The sequence below is a fragment of the Colius striatus genome, chromosome Z, assembly GCF_028858725.1.
Source record: "Colius striatus isolate bColStr4 chromosome Z, bColStr4.1.hap1, whole genome shotgun sequence".
Taxonomy (NCBI): Eukaryota; Metazoa; Chordata; class Aves; order Coliiformes; family Coliidae; genus Colius; species Colius striatus.
The window spans coordinates 35,433,236-35,459,053 of record NC_084790.1 but is presented as its reverse complement, the minus strand read 5'-3'; the positions used below and the strand labels follow the sequence as shown (position 1 = coordinate 35,459,053).

The following is a 25,818-nucleotide window of genomic DNA, read 5'->3' as shown; positions in this document are numbered from 1 at the left end:
CTGGAGGATTCCTTTGCTTTCTTTCCGGCGGAGGGAAGAGCTTCTCATTACCAAAGGGCCACTCTTAGGTAATTGTGTAGGTTGCTACCTCAAAATCACAGGAAGAATTATGAAGAAAAGAACTGAACCAAGTTATGGCATGAAATTCACCATTGACCACCCTGTCCCGAGTCTCTGTCAATCCTCACAAGAACTTGTGGCATACTGGTGGCAGAGCTGCACTGCAATGTTTAATCCTGAGTCATCCCTGGTTGTTTTGGTGCTTGCTCAAAATGAAGGAGGCTCTTGTGGGTTTTCTGTGATAAAGGACTAGCTCTTGGCAGTAGCTGCTTGTTACCAAGGCACTGTAAAAAATCTCAAGGTGTAAATACAAGTTACTTTCTCTTGGAAATTGACATTATCTTACACAAGATGTCTTGGGAGAACCCTTGGCTTGATTTTATTTTGTGTAGTCAGGTAGTAAAAAATGGCTTAACCTTCTTTATTTGGCAAACAAAAGGCTACCAGCCATCGGGCATTTCAGAATTTGATGGAGATTAGAAGAGGTAATAATTCATGAGTACATTGCTCAGCATTTGATCAAATGGTATTTTTACTGATTTTGCCCCAGCATGTCAAATAATCCCTCAGAGCAGAAGACAAAGATATTTTACATCCCTCCTAGCAGAGGACTGAGGAATTTCTTTAGATTGTTTTCCCATTGCCCTTGCATGTTGCATTGGCCTTGTATGTCTCATGGGCTGTTTCTCTGTGGTCCATATTCCAAGGTTTCAAATGCCAAACCAGCCCATACCAGCTAGTGTGAAGGCATGTAACATACAGCATTTTAATTACTATTACCCTATTATTTCTAGGCCTAGATATCCTACTTAGTCCCGGGATTTTTTTTCAAACTTTCAATTGTCTTAACAAGTGGAAAACATCTAATTTAAATTTCCTTTCCTGTAATTTCAGTCTGCTGGTTTTATCTTATCTGTCAGGGACAGAGAGAAGAGATTACACCTTTCTCTACTGAAGCACTCTTATAATTACATGAATAAGGATCATATAGAATGGTAGGGGTTGGAAGGGACCTTTAGAGATCATCTAGTCCAACCCCCCTGCAGAAGCAGGTTCACCTAGATCAGGTCGCATAGGAACATGTCCAGGTGGGTCTTGTAAGACCTCTGAGGAAGGAGACTGCACAACCTCTCTGTCACCCTCACAGTGAAATAGGTTTTTCTTGTGTTTAAATGGAACCTTTTGTGATACAGTTTTATCCCATTACCCCTTGTCCTGTGTTATGGTTTGTCATGGCAGCCTTTTCTGGTAACGGGGAAGGGGCTGTAAAGATGGCTCCTGTAAGTAGTTGCTCAAAATTCTCCCCAGCTCTGAGCCAGACCCACTTCTGGGGCTGAGCAAATTAGATGCCTCCACAATCACTTTTTAAGAAGAAGCAGGAAGAGGAAGATTGTTCCTCCCTCTTCTTCCTATTCCTTCCTTCTTCCGTCCCTTCTTTATCCTCTGGCTGGTGGTGGTGCAAGGAGCAGGAACAGTGAGAGAAACAACCATGCAGACTCCAAGGTCAGTGATGAAAGAGAGTAGGACTCCCCTGCATTCTGTGGAGAGAACTGGTGATGCTGAGATTTATTTTCATTTCTTTAAAGACCCCGCACCAGCAGTAGAGACTCATTTTGATAATGAGCCCGTATCAGGGGCAGAGACTCATTTTGCTAAAGCTGGCCCCGGACCAGGGGCAGCGATTCACTTCATTAAAGGCCCTGAGCCAGGGACAGTGACTATGGCCAGAGGAGGCCGTGTCCCACGGGAGGGACCCAACCACTTCACTACAGACCCTGAGCCAGGGGCAGTGATTTTCTTCTTTAAAACTATGGCCAGAAGAGGCTGTGTCCTGACGGAGGGACCTAATATTCACAGAAGCTGTAACTGTGGAGAAGAACCCACAACAAAGCAGCTCATTAAACTTATGCCCAGAACAGACCAAGTCCCAAGGGACAGACCATGTATCTGCAGAAACTGCAACTGTGGCAAAGAATCCACTCCAGAGATATTCACAAAGGACTGTGTCCCGTGTGAGGGACCCTGTATCGGCAGAAACCGCAGCTGCTGTGAACAACCCACACCAGAGAAGTTCATTGAGGACTGTGTCCTATGGGAGGAACCCCGTGTTGGAGCAGAGGAAGGATGCCAGGAGTCGTCCTCATCTGAGAACACAGAAGCGGCAGAGCCCATCTGTGAGAGACTGACCACATCCCTCATTCCCTGCTCCCCTGAGCTGTTGATGGGGAAGGAGGTAGAGATATTGGGAGCAGTGAGCTGGGCCCGGGAAGAAAGGAGGGATGGGGGAGGGAGATCTTAAAGTGCTGGTTGTAATTTTCTCATCATCCTACTCCCTTTTTGCTTTCATTCCGTTCTGTTTCTTGTAGAATAAACTTTCCTACTTTCCTCTCTAAGTCGAGTACTGGAGTCTGTTTTGCCTGGAACCGTAATTGGCAGCGAGCCCTCGCTGCCCTTGTCTCAATCCACAACAACCTTGCTTATCTTTTTACTCCCATTTTGCTGGGTCCTCCGCCATCCTAACGAGGGTGGGGGTAAATGGGGGCACTGAGCGAGAGATTGTTGTGGTGCTGCTGTGCTAGCTGGGCCAAACCACAACATCCTGTTACTAGCTACTATAGAAAAAAAGGATGTCCCACCCTCTTGACACCCACCATTTAGATATTTGTAAATATTAATAAGATCCCCCCTCAGGTCTTCTGTGAATGGCAGCACAGCCTTCTGAGGAAACAGCCAGTGCTTCCAGTTTGTTGTCATCAGCCAACGTGCTGAGGGTACACTCTGTCCCCTCAGCCAGATCGTTGATGAAGATGTTGAACACGACTGGCCCCAGAACTGATCCCTGTGGAACTCCACTGGCCACAGGCCTCCAACTCGATTCTGTGCCATTGATCACCACCCTCTGGGCTCCATCATTCAGCCAGCTCTTGATCCACCTCACTGTCCACTCATCCAACCCACACTACCTGAGCTTTCTGATGAGGATGTTATGGGAGACAGTGTCAAAAGCCTTGCTGAAGTCAAGACAGATGACATCCGCTGCTCCCCCCTCATCTAGCCAGCCAGTTATGCACTCACAGAAGTCTATCAGGTTGGTCAAATAGGATTTTCCCCTTGGTGAATCCATGTTGACTCCCCTTGATAACCATCTTATCCTTCATATGTTCAGTGATAACATTCAGGATGAGCTGTTCCATCACCTTTCCAGGGATGGAGGTGAGGCTGACTGGCCTGTAGTTTCCTGGGTCATCCTTCCTGCCCTTTTTGAAAACTGGCATGACATTGGCTTTTCTCCAGTCCTCAGGCACCTCACCTGTCCTCCATGAATGTTCAAAAATGATGGAGAGAGGCTTAGCAATCACATCAGCCAGCTTCTTCAGCACTCTAGGATGCATCCCATCAGGACTCATTGACTTACGAGCCTTAAGCTTGGCCAACAAGTCTTTAACTTCTTCCTCTTCTGCCCAGGTCAAGTCCTCTGCAGACCTGGCCATTTTATTAGCCTTGCTGGACTGGGCATCCCGAGGGCCGGCCTTGGCTGTAAAGACTGAAGCAAAGAAGGCATTCAGTAGTTCAGCCTTCTCTGCATCCTTGGTCACCTCAGTCACTCTGTGCTCAGCAGTGGGCCCACATCCCCCTCATCTTCCTTCTGCTGCTGATGTACTTGAAAAATGCCTTATTACTGTCCTTAACATCCTTGGCTTAATTCTAGAAGGGCTCTAGCCTTCCTAGTTGCACCCCTGCATGCCCTGGCAATGTTCCTATACTCTTCCCAAGAAGCCAGCCCCTGTTTCCACCTTTCATAGATGGCTACTTTCTGTCTGAGTTGTCTCATCAGATCCCTGCTCATCCATGGAGGCTTCCTACCTCCTTTTCCTTCTTTCTTGAATGTTGGGCTTGGAGGAAGTGGTGCTTGAAGACTGACCAGAAATCTTGGTCACTTCTGTCTTCTAGAGTCATATCCCATGAGATCTGTCCAAGCAGGTCTTTGAAGAAGCCAAAGTCAGCTTGCCTGAAATCCAGGGTCAATGGAAGGGTGGTCCTTGGCCAGGGGCAGGATAGGAATGTACAATTAGATGGGGAAAGTACAGTAAGACGCGTGATTGATAGGGAGGTAGGGAGCAATGAGATTGGGAACGTACTGCCCTGAGGGGTCTGCAGCTGTATATAGCAGGAGAGCAGAAGCACGTAGAGCTCCCTGTGTTGTGGTCTGAGTTTCAGTGCTAGAGGAGGCTGGTGCTGTAGGAGGAGCAAGAGATGGGGACGGCCGTGAGGAGGTAAGGTAGTACATGAGAGGATGTAAAATTAGAGGATGCTTGCTGAGGCTGATATATGGAAAAACTGGGGAGAAAAGAGAGAGAGGAGGAATTCAAAAGGAGGTCTGGGGTCCTGCTTTGGAGAGGAGCAGGAAACTCTAGGAGGCATATCTGATGATGATTTTAAAGTTCTTCACCAACCTAAAAATGATTCTATATTCTGTGAGAAGGGAGGAATCTTCCCCATGTAGCCTGTTTTCAACCAACAGCTTCAGTGGGTAATGCCAGGCATATGCTCCCTGTCATCTTATGCAAAGCTATGCCTCCCTTCTTGCTCTGCCATCCTGTGCACCTCGGGGGTCTTGCTCCCCTAGAGCTTTCCATCTCTTCAGATGACCCTTCAAGACTGATGACAGCCCAGGAGGCCTCGTGTGGCTGCCTGCCCCAGGAAACTGACTACAGAAGGAGAAAACACCATACCCTCCATGCCTGGTGATACAACCCTCTGCATTGCAAACCATGGTTGTTACTGTGGTGCTGTACAGAAGAGTGGCTGTCTCTTCTGTCACGCTCCAGCTAGACACACAATACCTTCAGCTCTAGCCTTTTGCAGCTTTAGCTCCTGTTCTCTTCTGTAAGAGCTAACAGTGTCTTCCATTCTCTCCCATGAGACCCGCCCGCAGAGAGCTTCCACTTCTGATCAAAGCTAGTATTGATCTGTTAGTGTTGGCTGGGCTTCCTCTGTCCCAGTGAAACGTGTTTAAATGTCCCATTTAACCTTCAACCCCTCATTTGTGACTGACATGTGCTCACTGCCTGGGGAGCGCTGGGGGAGGATATGGATGTACCTGGCCATTTCCAGCTGTTTGATATCGACACCTGTTGTATAAGCAGACGAACCAGATTGTGTTAGTACATATCTTCTCAGTGGTGTTGATTCGTCTCTTTGGCTGAAGCACTTCAGGCAGGGGCTGCTGTAAGAACATGCCACAGTTATGGGCCATAATGGTCTCATTTTTGAGAGGAGAGTGGGGTGATGTGCCTTACACTTACCTGACTGAAGGCTGCTTGTTGCATGTCAGTGCAGCTGTAGTTGTAGCTGCAGCAGCCCTTCCCTGACCCAGGTTTTCCAGACACTGGTAGAGCTGTAAAAAGCTGCTATTTACCCTACCAAAAAAAAAAAGGACACTGAAGAAATATTCCTTTCCCCTCACCTCTCACTGGCTTGGTGACTGGTATTCAGTCTCAGTCCAGTCCGAGCTTTCTGTAGCAGGAGAAAGAAGACATACAAGAAAAAGAGAAAACTGTATAGTGGGACTTTACAGGAGGATGCCAGTGTCTAAGTGAACCAAAAACATAAAGCCACAGTATCGTGGCTTGAAATACATGTTTCCCTAGATCATAGTATACTGTGCAGTTGCAGTATTTAGCATCTCTTTTTCAAAGTCAAGATCAGAATGGTTTATGTCAGACTGTGGCTATGTTTCCATAGAAAGGATACCATTCCGTACATCACATAATCACTTATGTGATTTCATACAATCACATAAGTTATTCAGGAGGGCAAAAGATCACCTCGATCATTTCTGTTCTGCTCAAATACAGAGTGCTCCTTTCACTTGCAGGTTTGATTGAGTGCAGTTTTGAACACCTCTGCTGATGTTCACCCCGAACACTCTCTTCTTGTGGCTCCTCTGCTAGTGAATGTTTGGTTTCTGCACCCAAGAGCAAGGCAGGGATGGCAGAGGAATCATGGACTCTAGAGCAAATGGGACTTCGAGGGGAAGATCCCTGGGAGTAACTATGCTGAGGCAGAGATTTCACAGACTTGCTTCGAGATTGCCTTTGTTTGATTATTCCAATTTCAACTGTTGACTTGATGAGCATATGGCTAGGTGCTAGGTGCAAGGAGAAAGATTTACTAGAGATGGGGAAAAGCAAAGGTTAAGATTAGGAAGGGTGACAGCATTGACCTGGGAGGAAACCATGAACCTGACAAAGCAGAGACGTTCAGAAGGGTTTTTTTGTCCTTCATTTTGTCTTGGGCTGACCAGGGCATTTGAAAGATTCACCCAGCAGGGGAGGTGCCTGTGCTGTAAAGTCCCTGATTTTGGAGATAAATTTCAAAGTCTGACAAGAGGAATAAGAAGTCTCTGAGATTTCCCATCAAATTCTCTAATTCTGGCCAGCTACAGGGCTCCCAGGCAGGGAATGATGGTCATTTCCTTTCCTCCCATGTCAGATGAAAGAGAGAGTGATGTGAAACCTCTGGAGATTAGAGACAGAAGGGTCTGAAATAATTATGTTTCCTGGAGTCCTGGGTATGGTAAGACTCTAGAGAATTGTCAGTGGGAGAAGGAACAAGACAAGAGTCACTTAACCCCTGAAAGGGAAGTTTCCAAGAACTTTGAGTGTGAGGCCAACCCAGCCTGACTACCTGCAAGGAAAAAGCCCCGTGAACAGCGGTACTATTGGCATGGCTTGTGTGCACTAAGACATTCCCTGCTGTGGCTGTCATCCTGGGAATTCCTATAATGATTCATTAGTGCTATCTGGCTCTTCTTAAGAAATAACAGAAAGCTTACCCTCTTTACATATGACCCACTGTTTCCTAGTCTACATCTTATTTCCAAATCTGCTGTTTCACCTGTCTTGTTGCAAGTACTTTTACATTCTTCATTCAGAAAGGCAGGGTTATGATGGTGACTGTTTCTCTTCTGAGTAAACAAGATTTTTTATTTTTTCCCAGCTGTGTCCAGATAAATCCAGACACATAGAAGAAAATCCAATGAATTATTAACTTAGTCTTTCCATCTGTGGATGATGGTGTTTCTGCTTATTTTTTGGTTTTTTTTTTTTTTTTTTAGTGCTAGCTTTCTTCTCCCTCATGAGAGACTTTCTATTCGATTCGAAATGCAGTGCCCTGAGTTGCATTCTTGCAAGTGCTTGGATGATGGCTTACGTGTGATTTTCTGCCTTTTGAAGGAGTAAATCGGAAGTGAGTTTCCTGTGGTCCTCACGCATCCCTGTGAGAGGAGAACAATGACCAAGAGAGCACCGTTACAGGCAAAAGATTACAGTTTATGCAATGTTTATTCTTTACAGACCACTGATTGTGATATACTCTTTTTTATTTTATTTTCACTGAGGTGGGGGCAAGTGGTGGTGGTAAGACAAGGTATCTTCACCATGAATTTTTGATCCAAGTAATTAATGTTTGTCGTAGTAAGTGGTAGGAGGAGGCTGGTGCAGGCTGCCTGTAACAGGCACTGACACAGCAATGCCATGATGCTCAGTCTATAAATCCACCTAGGTGCTGCCCCATGTTGTGACCAGGTGCAGGTTTGGTCCATGTGGTATTTGTAGCTGAGACAAGCCTTCGTAACTACTTAGCAAGCTGTTAGTTTTTGTGTCAGCCTTTGCCACAATAATTTTTTGATGTAACTAACTGGAAACTAAAACCAAGACTTTGGACAAAAAATATGTATTTTCCTTCATAAATGCACTAAGCTAATTTTATTTCTTTGGTGACTGCCTGTTCACAGCAATATTTTGGGATTTAGTACTACAGACTCTGTGCAGAAAATGCTCATCGATGGTGCAAGAAGTGCCACCTTCCCTTGTGCAAGTTTCAGGGCAGGTGGTGCCAAATCCTGTCACCCTCCTTTGTAGTGAACAAACCAACAGCTAGATGCCAGCATGAGAGAGGCTGGTAGGATCATCCTCCTTTAGCCTAGAAAATGCTCTCCTCTCCCAGTTCTATAGCACAGAGCATATTCCTGGCAGCCTAAATGTCTGAGTGACTCAGGCCAGATGCCTGGATTGGAGAGAAAAGGTGAAATTCTTCTCAACACTAATAGTGGATCCCCCCCACCCTAAACTGGAGCACAGCAGCCACAGCTGCCACCTAGGTGCCCAGGGTAGGGTGATGGGCAGCTGTCGTGCAAGGGCAGCACCAGCTCTCCCTCCTCTCAAGCCTGACTTTGGTTCTCAGCTGCATACTAGCCCCAAGCGGCATTACCTCAGCCCTACTGGGGAGGAGGAAGGCAGAGTACATCACATCATCTCCTAAGACCCAGGCATAGGGTGGTTTCTTTTTCCACTGCATTAGCCAGCTTAGATGTGGCACAGATGGGGACTCTGAAGCCTGTGCCCTCGCATCAGCTCCTGGGGCCTCAGGGGCACCTGAAACAGAGGAGGCAAAACCCTACTGGGTCGAGAATGTGCCTGGCATTGCAGCCCAGGCTGAGGGAAAGGGGTGAAGGCCTTCAGCGCATCACCCTGCCCTGTGGGGGCATCGAGGCCCATGGCAAGTGTCAATCATGAGTGGATGGGCATGGGGCAGCATCACAGGGACATGCAGTGCCTGTGGGTGCTGGGCTCAGTGCTGGCACACGGGGCAGAGGAGGATGAAGCGGTGCCTGTGGGCCAGCCCATGGACCTCTATGGGACCTGTGACAGCCATTTTAGGGGATGGAAAGCCAGATTTTCATCCAACAGTTCCATAGGGACAAAAATGACCAAACTGAGGAGCTGCTGAGCAGGGCAGGAGGCAGATCCTGTACTGCTCCTGGAATATGTGGGTAAGCACAGTCTGTGATGCTGGTGAGCTGGTGGGAGTCTTGGAATGGGGAGAAGGGAAATTGTAGGGAATTAGTAGGATGCCTTCTGAGATACAGGTTACACCAGGCCTGAGGAAGCCAGATGATGGAGGCAGTGCAGTCTCCTGCAGAGTGGCATGGGTGGAAAGCAGAAGCAGCATTGCTTGGGCAAGTCTGGAGCTGGAGGTGGTGAGAAAAAGGGAGTTAGGGTTAGGAGGAGCAGCATGAGCTCTGTGTGCTACAGCCGTGTTGGGAAGAACATGGGGGAGATGCTGCTGAACAGAGCCTCCAGACAAGCTGAAAGAGCCCAGGGATGGTGCTTCCACCTATGTCTTACTACCAAACAGGGAAAGTTCCAGGCCAACATGCATCATGATTAATGCCCTGAGTTACCTTTATCTTATGTAGAAACAGATTTGGGTTTTGCTGTTGCTGGTGTTTGCATTTTTTTTGTGTGTTTTGTTTTTCAATGGTGCTAGAGAGCTGTCTGTGCTGGCAGAGAGTGTGTCTCTGGCAGGGAGCCAGGACGCCCAAAGGGAATAAACCAGGCCTATACTTTCTCCTGGGTGGCAGAGACGCTGCTGTGCAGGGGTGCAGTGAGCAACTTGGTGGCAGTGACCTCACGGTGATGCACTCTGCCCCTGGGACCGCAAGAGGCCTCTGCTGGCAGCAAAGCCCTGGGAACAGCCCTGCCTTCCGCCTCATGTGCAGCTTTGCTCTGCACTGCCAGGCAAGGAGCAAACAGCATGTGTTTTGCAAGCCCTAGGTCCTCACTCCAAGTTCCCCCAGAAAGCCCATCTGCAATTTCGGTGAGTTAAGAAATTAAAGCTTTTGACCGTGTCCAGGTAAAATGCAAAAAATCCATGCTGAAACTACAGGAACTAACATTCTCTCTCCAGTCTGTCAGCTACTTGTGTAGCTAACTCCAGTAACTGGGACCCAGGGACTGTAGGGTGTTTTCTGGAGCATAGCTTCTGACAGGGAAACACCACTTTTTATTAAAAAGGACAACTTGCAGAGTTTCTGGTTACAGAAATCCTAACAATGTGACTGCATGCTTGGAAACCTGGCAAGGCAAGAGAACTTCTAGTGAACTGTGAAAAAAGCCCCAACAACTGAAAAACAATTTTTGAACCTTCAGATGGGATTACTCTGAAGTCATTTGTGCTCTCCTGCTTTTTGAAGTCAGGCAGGGAAGGAAAGCTTGGGGCTGGAAGACATTTTTGGGTGGATGCTTTTTTGTTGTTGTTTTTGGTTCTTTCCTCCAGCAACTGCGAGCAGCAGTGGAGGGATTTAGGAGCTGAGTACAGTACGCCCTGGCCCCTGTGGGCTTTGGACGTGTTTCTCCTCAGCGTCCTTGCTGCGGGCACGCGTTGTGGGTTGTGTTTTTCACTCTGCTCATTTACTAATCCTGAAATACTACTTTTTCAAAAAAAAGAAAAAAAAAAATTCTCGAGCAGCATGTGGTGCTCCGCCCCCCCCTCCCCTCCATCCTGCCCCCCGCCTGCCTCCCTTCTCCCCCCGGGCCTCCCCCCGGCCCGCGGGTCGCTCGCTCCCGCCCCGCCCCGCCGGGCTCGGCCCGGCCCCGCCGCCCGGTCCGCGCCGCTCTCGCCGCGCCCACCGCGCCGGTGCCGCCCGCCGCGCTGCCGGCCGGCGGTGCGACAGGGCCCGGCCCGGCACGGCACGGCCCGGTACGGTAGGGTACGGCACGGTACGGCCGAAGGGAAGGCGGCTGCGATCCACCGCGGACGGCGATGGGAGATGGAAGGAGCTGGCGGTGCGGTAAGGGTAAGGGGCGCCTATGCCCGTGAGGGCGCGGGGGGCGGACTCGGACAGGAGAACTTTTTTCCCTTTCATTTACTTCCACTGGTTTCCCTTTCCCTTTTTCCTCCCATATTTTTCTTTTTTCCTTCTTCCTTACTTCCATCGCCTTTTCTGTTTTCCTTCTTTCCATTTTCCTGTTTTATTTTTTCTTCCTCTCCTCTCCTCTCCTCTCCTCTCCTCTCCTCTCCTCTCCTCTCCTCTCCTCTCCTCTCCTCTCCTCTCCTCTCCTCTCCTCTCCTCTCCTCTCCTCTCCTCTCCTCTCCTCTCCTCTCCTCTCCTCTCCTCTCCTCTCCTCTCCTCTCCTCTCCCTCTCCCTCTCCCTCTCCCTCTCCCTCTCCCTCTCCCTCTCCCTCTCCCTCTCCCTCTCCCTCTCCCTCTCCCATCTTCTTAGTTTCCTTTTCCTCCTCTCCTTTTTACACTTTACTAAGGGAAAAAAGACCCAACCCTCAGAGCCTGCTTCTCTGCTTATTACTGCTAGATGTCCAGAGACAGCAACTGCAGCAGGGAGGCTGCACTGGGACCTCCACCCCAGAGATAGGACCCTCCAACCTGCATCCTGTACAGTTGATTTTGCTCCTGCCTCCATGTAACCTGTCTGTGTAACAAATCAGCACTGTTGCTGTGCGGGCAAGCTCTCTTAATCACAGAATCATAGAATGGTAGGGGTTGGAAGGGACCTTTAGAGATCATCTAGTCCAACCCCCCTGCAGAAGCAGGATCACCTAGATCAGGTCACATAGGAACATGTCCAGGCGGGTCTTGAAGCCCTCCAATGAAAGAGACTCCACAACCCCTCTGGGCAGCCTGTGCCACTGCTCCCTCACCCTCACAGTGAAATAGTTTTATGTTTCAGTGGAGCTTTTTGTGTTCAAGCTTCATCCCATTACCCTTTGTCCTGTTGCTAGATGCCATAGAAAAAAGGGATGTCCCAACCTCCTGACATCCACCATTTAGATATTTGTAAATGGTTAATAAGATCTCCCCCCAGTCTTCTCTTTTCTAGACTAAACAGCCCCAGTTTCCCACAGCCTTTCCTTGTATATGAAAGATGTTCCAGTCCCGTTCTTGAATTGAGTGAGATGTTGTGAGAAAGCCAGTGTCTTTGGCTGAGTAGTAGCTTTGTGCTCTTTGATGAGGAGTGGGGTTGAGATGAATTAACCACAGGTCAAAAGTTTTAGAACACTAAATGTACATGGGATCACCCCTGTGCAGTTGTGTTACCATCTTCATTCTTGCTGCTGTGGACTGGAGCTATGCTGTAAATGGAAACATAAACATAGAGCTTGAACTTTACACAAACTCACTGAAGATGCTAAATTCTCATAGAGATGCAGTATTTCCCTGCCATAAACAACAATTACCTGGCTCCCACAGGGTGCCAGATTAGTATGTTGTCAGACAGAGCACATCTATGTGTTATGGAAATGATTTGGGTGCGTAATAGGCACCTACAATTACTACTGTTGCAGCTCCAGTCATGCTTTTAATTCTGTCTTTGCGTTGGGCCATTAAAACAGAGAGCGAAAGTCAAATGCAGTGTTTCTAATGAAACTAGTGGTTGTACACCCAGTGTTTGAAGCAACTGTAATAGGCTGTTGAGAATCATCCAAGCCTTTCTGTTTTAGCTAGTAGAAAGAAACCTCTTCTTCCTCCAAATGCTTTTTTTGTCAGTTGCATCTTTAGTTGATGTGTTTCAGCTGATGTTACCAGTTTGTTAGCTGTGGGTCTGACCTAGCTCTGTTGGTTTACACAGACTGAGAGGTTGGCTGTAGAGATGTTGGTTTTGGGGTATGCCTTTGGTGGGAGAGAAGGTGAGGTTAAACCATGCAGGAGTCCTTGTGCAATTGTTCCGCTTCAACTATAGCCTTGATTAATTGCAGGAGAGTATAAAAAAATCGTTTGCGGTAGAGGTGATGTTAAAAATAATTCTAAGAAACTTACATGCTGCTCTCTTCAAAAGTCAGTACAACAACAACAAAAAGCTTGATGCATAAAGAAAATTCATGTGTTATTGGTGCTTGAGCAGATTATCTGAGTTACTCTTTCTGTTTCTATGCCATCAAATTAAGGGGAAAGAGAGCAGTGAGGATCCTAATGAACATGCTTGTGGTCTTTATTTCAGCAAGAATTTCTTTGGAATTGTCAAGCTGCACAACTGAAAGATCTGGATGTTGTTCAGAGTATCTACCCTCCCCACCTCCTCCCCAGAACAGTCCTTTCCATTCTTGCCCATTTTACCAGGGAAATTTTGCATTTTAAGAGATGGTTAGGGGTTTGATTCCTGCAGGATGAAGAAGCTGTCTGTCTGTGACAGTACTGTGGACCAGTGCCATGATGCATCGCTGGAGATGATGGTCTCCATGGGCATACTGTGAGCCAATACTAGGAGCTTTTGCATTTGGGTGATCGAGGTGGCACAAGTCAAACCCCACATGCAGCCGTTGGTGTAGAGGAAGGATGCTTTGGCCATGACTGATAAACCGTCCTTGTGCATGCAGCAGAGCTGTTGCTTGAAATGATCTCTGCTCCATGGAGAGATAGGCTGGCAGACTTGGGAGCCAGGGTTATTTTTTCTGAGGTGTTGTGTGGGTTTCTTTTTTGGAGTTTCTCTGCTTAGTTGCAAGGATTCTGAGAGCCAGCAAGAGCCTGGGGTACTGCTGGGTGCTGGCTTAAAGATAATTTAGAGGTAGCACAACATAGTGGTTTAGGGGAAGGGAGCCCAAGGAAGAGAGCGAGGGGGTAGTGTCTGGAGAGTAGGATTTGATGTGTCCTCAGAGTGCCAGCGAGCCATCTGCCAAGCTACTGTGCCCCATCAGAGGCCGGCAAACCCATGAACTGCTGCCAAGACTCAAAGGTCAGACTAGTCAGGCACTAGCCAGAGTATCCCGTTGCATGTCAGCTCTGGGATGAGGCTGCTGGTAGAATTGGTTGGTGCGAGGTTTATGGGAAGGGGTGGGAGCAGTGTCCCTAGTAAGCCACACGCACCACCAATTCTCCAGGAAGGGCCATATCCTCATGACTCTCTCCTGATAGAAAAAGCTTCTGTAGGTGCAGATATTTCATGGTCTGGCTCTCCCATCCAGACCCGCTCCGTGGCCTGGGGAGGTTCGTTGCATCCTACTGGGTGGATTCTTCCCTTTGGAAGCATGGCTGAGAGGAGGTACATGTGAAAAATTGCTCGTCCAGATAGTTGCCATGAGGAGAAGTGGGGCTGCAGATGGACAAATTAGCTCTTCAGAAACTTGTGTCTTGAATGTCTGCATCTCTTTCTAAAGGGAATCCTGTCCCCCAGCACCCATGGTAACAAAGGCTGTTTCCAGTCCTTTTTTCCTGTTTGCTGTTGAGATGAGGTTGCAAGAAGCAGAAATTCTATGCTATGGGATGAAAAAGCTCCTTGAGACTAGCTCTAGGTGTCTGTCTGACACTTTTGATTTGACTGTGAGTGTCCCATTCCTCTCATGAACAGAACTATTTGAAGTATGCTTCTGCAAGATGTTTCCAGGTGCTTTGTCTGAGCACAGCCTCTCCTTGCCCTAAGATTCATCTTGCTGTTGTGCCAGCTCCAGTTTGAGACCACAGGCTCCTTGGGTTGCTAATGCAGCTGAGTGTTTATTCCCCACTACGGAGATATGCAAGGCAAGTTGTGAATGGGGCTTAAAAGCAGGGTAGGGTGAGGACAGGCTAGGTTGCTACAGAATTGAATCAGGAATCAGAGGAGCTCAAGCATTATCTGACCTTTGAAATCTGAATTGCTCCTGGATTGACTGTACTTCTGGGTGCCGTAAGCAAAAAGACCTGCTGGGGCACCAGATCAAACTGTTGGTTGGGAGTCAAACTGTCTGTCAGAGCAGGAGCTCTGTTTCTGCCTCTGCCGAGTGCCTCAGCCGCTGCTGACTCTGTGTGTGGAAAGCATATGGCATTTGCCATGGCTTGCTCTGCTAACTGTACCAATAGACTTTCAGTGCTGTGACTGCTGGGCTAAGCCTGGCTGGAGCTGCTAAGGGCTTCGCATTGCAGCCACTGCAATTTTTTTGGCATGTGGTCAAAGGACTGTGCAAGAGGGCATCATCTTGAGTCCATGATACGGCAGTCTGAAAGCAGGAAGAAGATAACCCAGACAGCACAGATTAAACAGCGTAAGCCTTTTTGCAGAAGCAATGAATGAATGTCTCTTTCTCTTAGTGTGAAATGGCATGGTGGAAGAGGTGGCTTATCTCCAAAGTGTACTCATGTTTTTACAACAGTTTTCAAACAGGAAGTGTCATTGGGTTAATAACTACATCTCCCGGGCTGAACAGATGCCAAGTGTGATGGCAAGATACACTTAAGCCTGAGATATGGCTGCATTTCAGCTTTAAGGGAAGAGCCCTTACCAAGAAAGCCATTTTCTCAAAAGAAAAGAAATTCTATTACCAGCAAGTTCTGGTTTTTGTTAGCTTAGTCTTCTGTGGACAAACTGTGGTCTCATGAGGAAAAAGGAAGTATGAACTTCTTTGCCAGTGTGACAGGAGTGCCAGCTGGCCTACACTGTGCTGTGTGTGGGGGATATTATCATCACCTTTGGTGTCTCCTGCTGCATCTGAAACTGCCTGGTGGCTCCTGACCATTTGCGGGGCCACAGCTGCCCGAGGATGCTGGTGCTGGCACTCCTTTACTCACACTTTCTTTTCGAGCAAACAGTCTCCTTTTGCAACAACATCTTTTCATTCCCCCAGTACTTGCACAGCAGGAGGCATATGTGAAATTTGCTGGTGTGACTTCTAGCTTTTGCCTCGATTGTGCCAAGGAGAAGACGGTTCAGATCAAACTTCAGTAAAATTTCTGATCTGAAAAACTTAAGTTAAATCTAGTTAAGACTCTGTGAAAGAACAATTTAGGTGAAGTCTCTAAAGCTGATTTAAAAAGATGATATGAAATAATCATGTGGGGTCAATGATCCATGTCTAAGTTACATACCACTTTTTGCATGCTCTGTTGCTGTGTGGTGGCTCTACAGTTTGCCCTTGCCACAGAGGAAATGCAGGTTTTTACACCTTTGCAAATATAAATTTTTGGTGTTCTTTTTACTGTTCACTGAAATTGAAGTGCAAAGAATGCTTTAGTCACTTTGGGATACTGTCTTCAAACCATGTTTAAAATATTTATTTAGATGCAGGAAGATAAGCTGTCCTGGTATCCTGTCCTTTACTTCTATCCGTAAAATCAGCACTTACTTAGCCAGACATAGAGAATGCACAGTGCATGGACGAGAATGCACCTGGCAAGTTCTCAAGGCTCAGCAGATATTGTCTTGAGTTTTAGAAAGAATTTAGTCACTTAAACATACAGAGGTAGTTTCTGGTTGGTGCATAAGGCACTTAGGCATATCCAACAAATTTTAACTTCCATGGAGCTGTAATCCATTCAGGGCATGCCTGTCTAAAATTCGTTCTGCCATCTGAGACACCTAAAGATGATGGACGTGCATTACTTGCCGAAAAGATAAAGTCTGTCAGTTTGTTAAATATACTCAGAACAGACTGGACAGACAAAAGTAAATGCAAGATGTCCAGCACATGTGCCACTGCATTATCTGAGTAAAAGATCCTGTCTTTTGTGTTTTTTACTCAAATCAGGCCCCCATCCCAATGTTGTTTAACTCTGGACAAATAGTTGCACTGTGACTTTATTAGAAGTTTTGGATCTTTTTTTACTGTCTTTACCTTTTTTATGTAAGAACATGTTGGTTTGAGCAGTGAGCTGAAGCCTGCCCCTCGATGGGCTTTCTTTGGTTCTTGCACATACATGAGAAATAATGCACAGGCATCCAGAGGTCCAGGTGGCACACGTCAGAAATCACTGGCATGGCAAATGTGAAATGCTGAGCGATATTTAATGATAAAGTGTAATCATACAGACTTTGAATTAATGTACTGTTCACATTCATGCAGTTACAGCTCAGACAGTGCCAACTTTTGCATAATAAAAAGTGGTTAATTCAGTACAGCAGCTGACTACTTCCTAACAGCTTCCACCAAACAACCAAGCAAACATTTCCTTAAGGGGAGAAAACCCAAGAGCAGGTGTAAACCAGACCAAAACCAAATTTTACTTGCAGCTGCTTGACTGAAACCACAAAAAAAGCGTATCCCTTGTTTGTCACTGTTCCTGTGCCTTTTTCTAAGTGGTGACTCCCGTGCTTCATTCCTGAATTGAGCCTCTTGTCAGACACTGAACTTTTGTGAAGTCTGCCTTTGAGCTGAGAGATCAGCTCCGATGGTATCTGCATTTTTCTTTCAGTTTTGCCATTTCCAGCCTGCTCCTGGCAAACACCTCCCGTGACACAGGGAGCATCATGGGCAGCCTGCTGTGCCCTGGTCAGTCGCTGCCTTTCTGTTGAACCCCTCCCTGGTGTGAAGGTGTGGAGTGCATGGCAGTGAGGGCTGAGGTGTGGAGCTGGCTGGGTAGTACCAAGCCTGAAGATGTGCCTGGCCCAGGGCTGTGCCAAAGCCTGGTAAACAGGTTAAGAGTGGCTGGCTGCGCTGGCTTGGACCCAAGGTCAGGTTAGCCCAGGAGCATGTACGTGGTTGTGGATGTCAGCAGAGCTTGGAAGGAATTCAGCTTGGAGCTTCATGAGAAGGATGTGATATCTATGCATGTTGTGGATTTGTATCCCTTGACCTTGTTTGCCTTCCTTTTCAGCTCCCATAGGATTTTGGTTTCCATGACATTGCTTTGCAGAGAGGTCTCTGGTTTTGACTGCAAACTATGTGAGGCATCATCTCTTGTTTGATGTGGTGCCGACTCCTAATACCTTCCTTTGATGTCCTCTGGCTGTTGTATTAAAAGAGGTGGTGAATCACTGATTGCACTTTGCCTTTTTCAGACCCCTTATTGACTGTGTACATCTCTGCCGTGTGTTCCACAGCTGCCTCTTTCCTTCAGCTGAAAAGCCCTAGCTGAGTTGGTTATCCCTTTCTGTAATCCAGACTTCTCTGCTGAACAACAGCTTCATGCAGTGCCCTCACACAAGCCCTTTTCTTCCCTTGCTCGCCTTCTGGCTCTCTCGCTGCTACCTTTTCTGGTAGTTAGGAATGTTTAAAACCCAAGCTTCTATTTCTTCTCTTCCAGATCTTTTGCTAGCATTAACTTCTGTCAACTCCAGCTGAGATTTTGTCATGCAAAACTCCTGGTTTGTTTTGGTTGGTTTTTTTTTTTTTTGAGTTGGAATGTGTTTTACTAATGCTTTAAGAATTCAAAATGTGTCTAGTAACATGGAGATGTTTGTGTGAGCAAAACACGAACATGGTGTATGTCACGTGGAAGTAAAAAATACATACCTTGTTAGCCGCCTTTTTGTAAGCAGCAGCACTCTCTTTGCTCTCTCTCTGCTGCCAGTGCACTAACCTTCACCAGCTAGCTTGTTTATTTTAACTCCAGCATTCTGCATTTCATCCATTACTTCAGCAAGTGACATCAGAAAAGCTCAACAGAAGTCTTTTCAAAACAATTGGTATGACCTGTCAAAAGCTCACACTCCCATAGAAATGGTAATAGTCCTTAAACAGGGCTGGCTACTAGTGTACCAGGCTGCTGTGGCCATTGTCCAACTCTGACAGCAGAGGTAGAGCTCTCAATGTGTGATTCTGTAGACTTGACTGTGGCATTGCAGCTTGTCTCACACGGCACTTTTGCTCTGCTGTGAACTTGATGGAGAAGGCTGTAAAGCTGTGGAAACATCTTTCCTGCCTTTCTTTCATTTGTGTATTTTTTTTGAAGCTAGCTCTGTTACCAGTTCCTGTATTTCTGCCAGTCTCTGGGGAAACTCTTGGGGTACAGAAGGAAATATGAAGCTAGATGTTTACACTTGTCCTCAAAGCATAAGCTCACTGTTTCAGGGCATTTGATAGGCCCCTGAGAGGAATCCAGGTCCTTTGCTGCTAAGGATGCTGGTTAAGCAGTGAGAACAAGCACAGCAGATGTGGCTCTGAAGTCCTCTGCAGCTGGCCGTGCTTTTACAGCACGGGACTGCTGCTCCCTGCTTCTCCTTGCTTCTCCCTGCTTCCCTGCAGTAGTGCTGACAGTTCTGTTGTGGCCACCATGGCATCTCCCCACTTCGCTCTGCGGAGCTGCCAGCAGGTCCTGTGCCACTGTCACAGGGGCTACCACCTGCCTGCAGGCAGCTGGCACCCATCAGCCACCGGGCTGAGGGGAAAGGCAGTCAGCTCTGGGATGTGCAAAAGCATGCGTGTGCAAAACTGGGGCTCCCCTAAGGCTGCCTCATAGCATGGCTTAGCTGTGGAGACCCACACCTCAACAAGCCAGTTCCTTCCAGGTTTTCCAGTAAGCCTGGAAGAACTGGAGTAGCATTTCTTTCTGGAGGTAGAGTGGCTGAGTTTGATTAAGAAAGTTTGCAGGGGTTGCCCTGAGGATGCTTTGACCTCTCTGTTCTGGCTTGCAGCCCTTTGTGAAAGGTCCTTAGACCCCTTCCTGCTGATGTTTTTCTTTAGCATGACTGGTCTCCCACTGTCCAAGCATTTTGGCTGACTCTTGCTTCCTGAAGGCTCAAGATTGGGCACCTATCCTATTCTGTTTTTTTTCCCAGGAACCATTTTCCCAGGTCTGCTGTGAGGAGTCAGTCTGTTGAACAGCATCTGTCCTCTCAAGGGGTCTGAGAAACTCCAGACTGACATTTGCCAGTTAATTATCTGCTCCTTTAAACACTTCCTTATAAGACGTTTTTAAAGAAAATCTTAAGCGTGAGTCTTTCAAGAGATATAGGTTCATACCAGCTCTTTGTGCTCAGACTGACCCATTCCTTCTCCTTGTCCCAGCGGCTATGGATAAGGTCATCCTTTTCCACTGAGAATGAGAGAGGTGGAGCCCAGCTCTTCTGTCTGCTCAGATGCAAATGGTATTGAGAGAACCAGATTTGAATATTTCTCAATCCTCTCTGAGATGTAGGTTTTAAAAAAAAAACAAAACAACAAATCCTCAAGAAGAAAATGATCTGTCGTCAAAAAGGCCCCAACTAGAACCTCAGCTGATTTCAAAAGAAGATGCTTTGGGGCTTTTCTTCCATAGAGAAAGGAATCACAGAATCATAGAATTATTTTGGATGGAAAAGACCTTTAAGATCGTTGAGTCCAGCCACTAATCTCACACTGCCAAGCCCATCCCTCATCTACAGAGCTTTTAAATATCTGCAGGGATGCTGATTCCACCACCCCCCTGGGCAGCCTGTGCCAGTGTTTTACAACCCTCTCAGTTAAAAAGTTCTTCCCGATTTACAATATAAATCACCCCTGGTGCAACTTGAGGCCATTTCCTCTTTTCCTATCACTCATTATTTGGGAGAAGAGACTGACCCTCATCCCTCTACAGCCTCTTTTCAGGGAGTTGTAGGAGTGATCATGTCTCCCCTCAGCCTCCTCCAGACTAAACAATCCCAGCTCCCTCAGCTGCTCCTCATCAGACTTTTTCTCTAGACCCTTCACCAGCTTTGTTGCCTGTCTCTGGACATGCTCCAGTGCCCTCAGGTCCTTCCTGTAGCAAGGAGAATCATTTTCTTCAGGCTTCGATGAGTCACCATGCCTTGTCTAAAAACCACTGGGATTTTGGAGGGGCAGTTTGAGGGGAGCTCACAAGTGGAGTTGAAACCTAGAGACAGATGGCAGACAACTCTCAACTAAAACCACTTCTGGGGGGTGAATTGTGGCAATGGTTCCTCCTTGGAGCTATTAACCCGTTGCTCCAGTTTGCATCTTCAGAGAGCAGAGAGGAGCAGAGGCAGTGTGCATGCTTTGTGCAGGGCTAACTTACCTGTGCTTGGCAGCTCCCACTGGAAAAGTAGAATCCCTGGGACCCTAGCATCCTCGTGTTGCTCAGCTCACTGCCGGGACACAGATTCAGCACCTTTGTTTCCTGTGCTGCCCTGAAATGATTGTGAGTGCTGTAGATGCATCCTAAACAATCTCTACTCCCTCAGCAAGGGACAAATGGCCAGCGAGATAAGGACCTCTGTTCACTCATACCAAAGCCATATGTGAGGTCAACAGAAACTGGTCCAGTGTGTTGCCAAGAGCTCTGAGGGGTAGTGACTGCCATGTCCAAGCTAACACAGCTTCACGAACATTATACTGGGAGGAGTTTCCACTGCTCCTGACCAAGAACCATGGCCCAGAGAAGCAGGCTTGATCAAACATGTCTAAACAGGCTGAAAGCACTGGGAGAGGGGTGAACGAATGAGCAGGAACTTGCTGCTGCTCTGCCCAGAGCGTGATTGCACTGAAAAACCTCTGTGTGTGCGGCTCATGAGAAATGTATGTACAGCTGGGCTGATTTAAGGGGATTGATGCTTTGAGCAAACCGTCACCCTCTCTAGGAGTGACAAACATCAGATCCATCAAAGGTGGTGGTTAAAGCCCTCTGAGAGAAGCTGACCTGGATGCAAATTTAATTTCTCTTGAGCTGAGGGAGAAAGCTTAAGCAAGAGTTTTATATCCCTTCCAATCTTGCTTGTACTTAATCCTTGCTAATGCAGCTTGGAAAATGCAGTAAATGTTTGTCCGTCCCTTGTCTAGGCTCCTGGTTTTGGGGCATGATAACTAATGCACGGTTTGGGTGAGTGGCATACTGTAAGAAAAAGAGGAGAGCACGTGTTTTCTCTTGATTTTCTGTGTTGTTATATTTTTCCTGTTTGTTTTCTGTTTCTAAGGAAGGACAACAAACAGTAAAGCAATAGTCTCAAAAGCCAGCTCTAACCTCACAGCATCCTCACTTTCTCCCCCTCTTCCTTTCTCTTTTTGTTATATCTTGTTTGAAAGATCATAAACTTATCCTTGAGCCTGGATCTGGAGGCTCTGAACTGCTTCATCTTTACACATCCTTACAATACTCTGACAACCTAAATAGACGTTATGTTCAGCTGTTTCCATGCACAAGCCAGTACCTGTAATTCTCATCAGCAGTGCTGAGCACTTCTGAAAATCAAGTTACCCTTTCAGACTCCAAGATAGGTCTTGCAGTCCATAGGCACCCAACTCTGATAAAAGCTGCCCCACAAACTGAAAAAAAAATAATTTAGCCATTAATTTCTGCCTGCTATTGGATGATGCAGAGGATGCTGTGAATTGGACTCTTTTTCATTGCTTTATGTAAGGTACAGGCAAATACAGACCCTTGGAAAACATGTTTGCTGGCAGGGAAGCTCAGTGCAGCAGATGTCTGTGAAACCTCAAGGAGCACGGCCGAGGGATGGAGATGCTGTGTCCCACAGGTGTGTAGATCAGAAATTCCTGGCTGCTCAGGAACTAAGACTGTTCTATCCATTTTATTTTCCATTTCCTTCATCTGTGAGTGGGATTTGGCACTGGCTAGTTTTTTAATTGTTACATCCCTTCGCATCCATTGGGGTGGGCTGACTTATAGTCTGGCTCTATACGCTACTCCCGTCCAGGCTATTACAGGCTGACAGTCTCCTCCTCTGTGCTTCTGGGTCTGGCTGTTCCTTTTCTAGCCCTTCCGGCTCCCCTTCATGCAAATTAATGCAGCCTTATAAAAGCAGGGGAGACGTGAAGGCTTCTTCCAAGCTTGTTTTGTCATGCTCTTGACAATCATCTTTGGGCTAGAAAGCCCTTTTCTGTCTCATCACATTTTCCCCAATGAATTTGGTAGGCTAATGTTAGCAGATCTATCACAATGCCTTTTGAAGCCCTAGTGATGAACAGTTGGACCATTGAATAGTAGATACACATATCTAATACTCCTGTGTAAGAGCTACTGGCCATTTATTAAAGAGGTGTGTTGGACTAAATCCTGGAGAACTGGTGCAGTCCAGAAAAGTGGGAGAAAAAATGGGGGTAAAAGGCCAGGAAAACCCAGAGCAAGAAAGTTCTAGAGCATGGGGCAAGATAGCTCTTTGTCAATATGCTCTTTGAAGAAAATGTAGTTGTTGGAGGGCTGGCCTTGAAGAAATGTTTAGATTTGTCCATACATCCATCTCTGATTAAAGAGCCTTGACCATGCGTACCTGTGAATTACATGTCTCCTGTACTTTGAATTTCTGTTTGTAGCTCATGCTTACTATAAGGTATTTTGTGGAAGTCCATAAAAGTTATTATTGTCCTGGGGGGCAGAATGTGTTCCATCTGGTTTCTTTTATTTTTGAAGAGTATTTTTGTAAGCCAAGACCTCTGCCAGTGTGAACCATGCAAAGACTTGCTATGCTGCAACGTCTGGCTGCCTGAAACACAGGGTATTAATGTAAAGGTCACTGAAGAATTTATAGAGTTAGTGATTTATTTCATCTGTCACTTCAGAAAGAATTACGGGCTCCATCTTCCCCAGCTGGGGAGAAACTTAATGCTGACTGCATTTTTGCACTACAGTTTATTGCTGATGTGTCCTTTATCTTGGAGGTATGATTTATCCCCCACCTGATTAGAAAAATTTTAATCTTAGTCCTGCAGCCTTTGTCTTGAGAAACTGGACCTTTGCAGTGTCAAACTGCCTCTTAAAAGCAGGAAGCAGTGAGAAGGGGGCTGGTGGCACTGAGGTGCTCAATCTGTCTGTCCATCCCTTCCCCCAGGTGCTCCACTGCTAGCCAGTGAGACCACCTCTTCGCTGCAGAGGGAGGTTTGACTTGTGTGGTTTGGTCATAAAACCAGGTTAGGCTATTGTGCTGATCCAGATGGCAGTGGTCAGGCATGGGCTGCCCAATGGGGACCTTCAAGCAGCACTTGCTTGAAGTACATTTAGGTACATTAAGGTACATTTATGTACCTTAAAGTTTTTCCCATTTCTGATCATCCTTGTTGTAGTTCTTGCACTGCTCTTGCTCCTTCCAAAGGAACAAGACTTCCCCATTTATGATTTTTCCATGGGTCATAGTTTTGCTACATCCAAATTTGCTATTCTTGATGCCATTCCCTAGACATTTTTAACCCTGCCTGGTATTACTGAGGTGGGTGCCCAGCGCTGCTGGCCTTTCAAGTGGGTAAGCTGGCTAAAAGTGTGAGGGACTGAGTGCTCTAACATCACAGCTTAGTACGTTAGTGAAATGCTTGGGTTATGAGACATAGAGGTGAGTTCTTCTCAGAGCACTCTGGTGCTCTGAGTTAGCCCATGCTTACTCTGGTGTTGATCTTTGTGGTGATACAGTTAAATGAAACACTTTGAAAATCCTACCAGACAGTCCACCTGAAGTGATTTCATGCTCTTGCTGTTGTTTTTTCACTAAAAGGTAGATAAGCTTTGTTTATTTTGACTCTACAGGCAGAAGCATTTGTGTGGGATAATGATGTATCAGCTCATGCCCAGGCTGTTGCCAAGGCCAAATATGAATTTTTATTTGTCTCGGAAGAAGAGAAGTCTTCAGAAATGGGTAAGTGCTATTTATTACTATGGTCTGAAAAAAAAACCCCACCCCAACTCAAAAAAGCCAACCCCAAAAGATTCTCTTAAGCCACTCAAGAAAGTTTTCCAGAAGCTGCTCCTAATGACCCTATGAGTGGTCACTCGCTGTGCTATGCTGGATTATTGTACCAGACACAAAGGAACCTGCTGGTTTTGCCCCAGAAAATGACTGGAGTTCCCTGTCTTACAGCCCCTCCCCACCTCCTTTTCTCTTTGGCTTGCTTGGACCACCTTGATGTGACAACAGGGTCTCAAGTGCTGGAGACATGCTAGTGGAGGGAATCCCAGACTCCTCTGCAGCAGAGTCGTTTCAGCCATGCATTCTGTAATTGCACATGCTGAAACACAACCATCTCTCCCTGGAGGTCCTTCCAGGAATGCCCTTCATGGCCTTCATGATGCTCTTTCTACAGCTAGAGGCAAATAAAGTTTTAATTCAAATACCTGAGGTGGTACCCGAACTGCTCTGTCTTCTGCAGTTAGGAAATCAAGAAATCCAGGTGCAGTATCTAATGACTGATCTTCTTTTGGTTCTTTTCTTGTACAGAGCATTTCCTACCTTTTTGCAGCACAAGCTTAGAAGAAATGTAGCTAACTATACCTTTTTTGTTGCCTTGTTGCAGTTATCAAAAATCCCAGCTCTCTTTGCAGAAGCATTTCCTTAGGCTGCTCTCTTTGTACCTTGATCTCTTCTAATTGGAAACTTTCTGGAATGTCACTTTTAATTAAAGAAGACTCCCTTCTTGCCAGAGAAGTGCAGCATTTTGAAGTCTGGAAAATGAGTAAAAGGTTTCTCCCTGGATTTTATAAAGTTTTGGCCTTTCACTTGGGAAATCCTAAGAGCTGAGGTGAAAAAACCAAAACAACCCAAATGTCCTCGTTTAGGAATTCTAAAAACTTTTACAAATTGCCAGAAAATGTGTACTGTACTTTCATGTGAATCATGATAACTTCATTTCTTGTTTGGAGAGACATGGTGTGAGTGCATTGTCAGCAGGCATTAGTACATTTCTGGAGTCTGGCATTAAATAAAGTGTGCTGTGTCTAATAAATCCAAGTGAATCTATTGTTTTCACTAAGCAAAAGAGTTATCAAATGTGATGGGTATTCTCATCTGAGTGAGTACTGAGCCCTAAAATAAAATATAGCACAGAATAACTCAGATATACTGGCTTATGTGTGTACTTTTCTGGTTCTCCTGTGCTGCTTCATGCCTTGTTTCTGAATCTCCTTCTGTTCTTTTATTAATCAGAAACTACCATTAGGGGCGAGCAGTTAGTGAAACAGGAGTGACTTCAAGGGAGAGTTTACAAATATTTAACAGTGGTTAATGTGTAACATTTGTGAATTGTACCCTAAAACTGGGTGACATTCTGCCTACCCAGACTGGCTTCACACTGACATAGGCAAATGCATCCTCCTCCTCCAGGAAGGTGTCTGACAGTAATGGATAAATGAGAGTGGCGCTGCCCTTTCTGCTTCTTTTTCTTCAAGTAAGTAGGTTTTAACTGCTTAATAACTGGAGGACAGGGCGACTGAGGGCACAGTAGTACAAAGCCGGGTTCTGAGCATCAAGTCCTGGCTTCAGTTGATTTGACATACATTGAATATATCATGACACACATTTTAGGAGGAAGCAGGTATGCCTCAAAGTCTCTCTGTCCTTCTCTGTGTAAGTTGAGGAG

At 46.4% G+C, this 25,818-nt stretch overlaps 1 protein-coding gene across 8 annotated transcripts in view; it reads left to right on the top strand.

Annotated features, from left to right (window-relative positions):
* Positions 1-10,554: 10,554 nt before the first annotated feature.
* PSD3 (pleckstrin and Sec7 domain containing 3) overlaps positions 10,555-25,818 on the top strand; it is a 120,377-nt gene continuing 105,113 nt past the window's right edge. For 6 of the 8 annotated variants that reach the window (XR_009820803.1, XR_009820804.1, XM_062017356.1 and 3 more), the window contains exons 1-3: positions 10,555-10,696; positions 21,879-21,995; positions 23,993-24,101. Coding sequence is in view for 6 of the 8 variants with exons in the window: in XM_062017356.1 (XP_061873340.1) it covers positions 10,676-10,696; positions 21,879-21,995; positions 23,993-24,101 (247 nt within the window). In the remaining 2 variants the exon portion in view is untranslated. Of the gene's footprint in view, positions 10,703-21,878; positions 21,996-23,992; positions 24,102-25,818 lie in introns of all 8 variants that reach the window. The other 2 variants (XM_062017355.1, XM_062017354.1) reach the window with 2 other exon arrangements.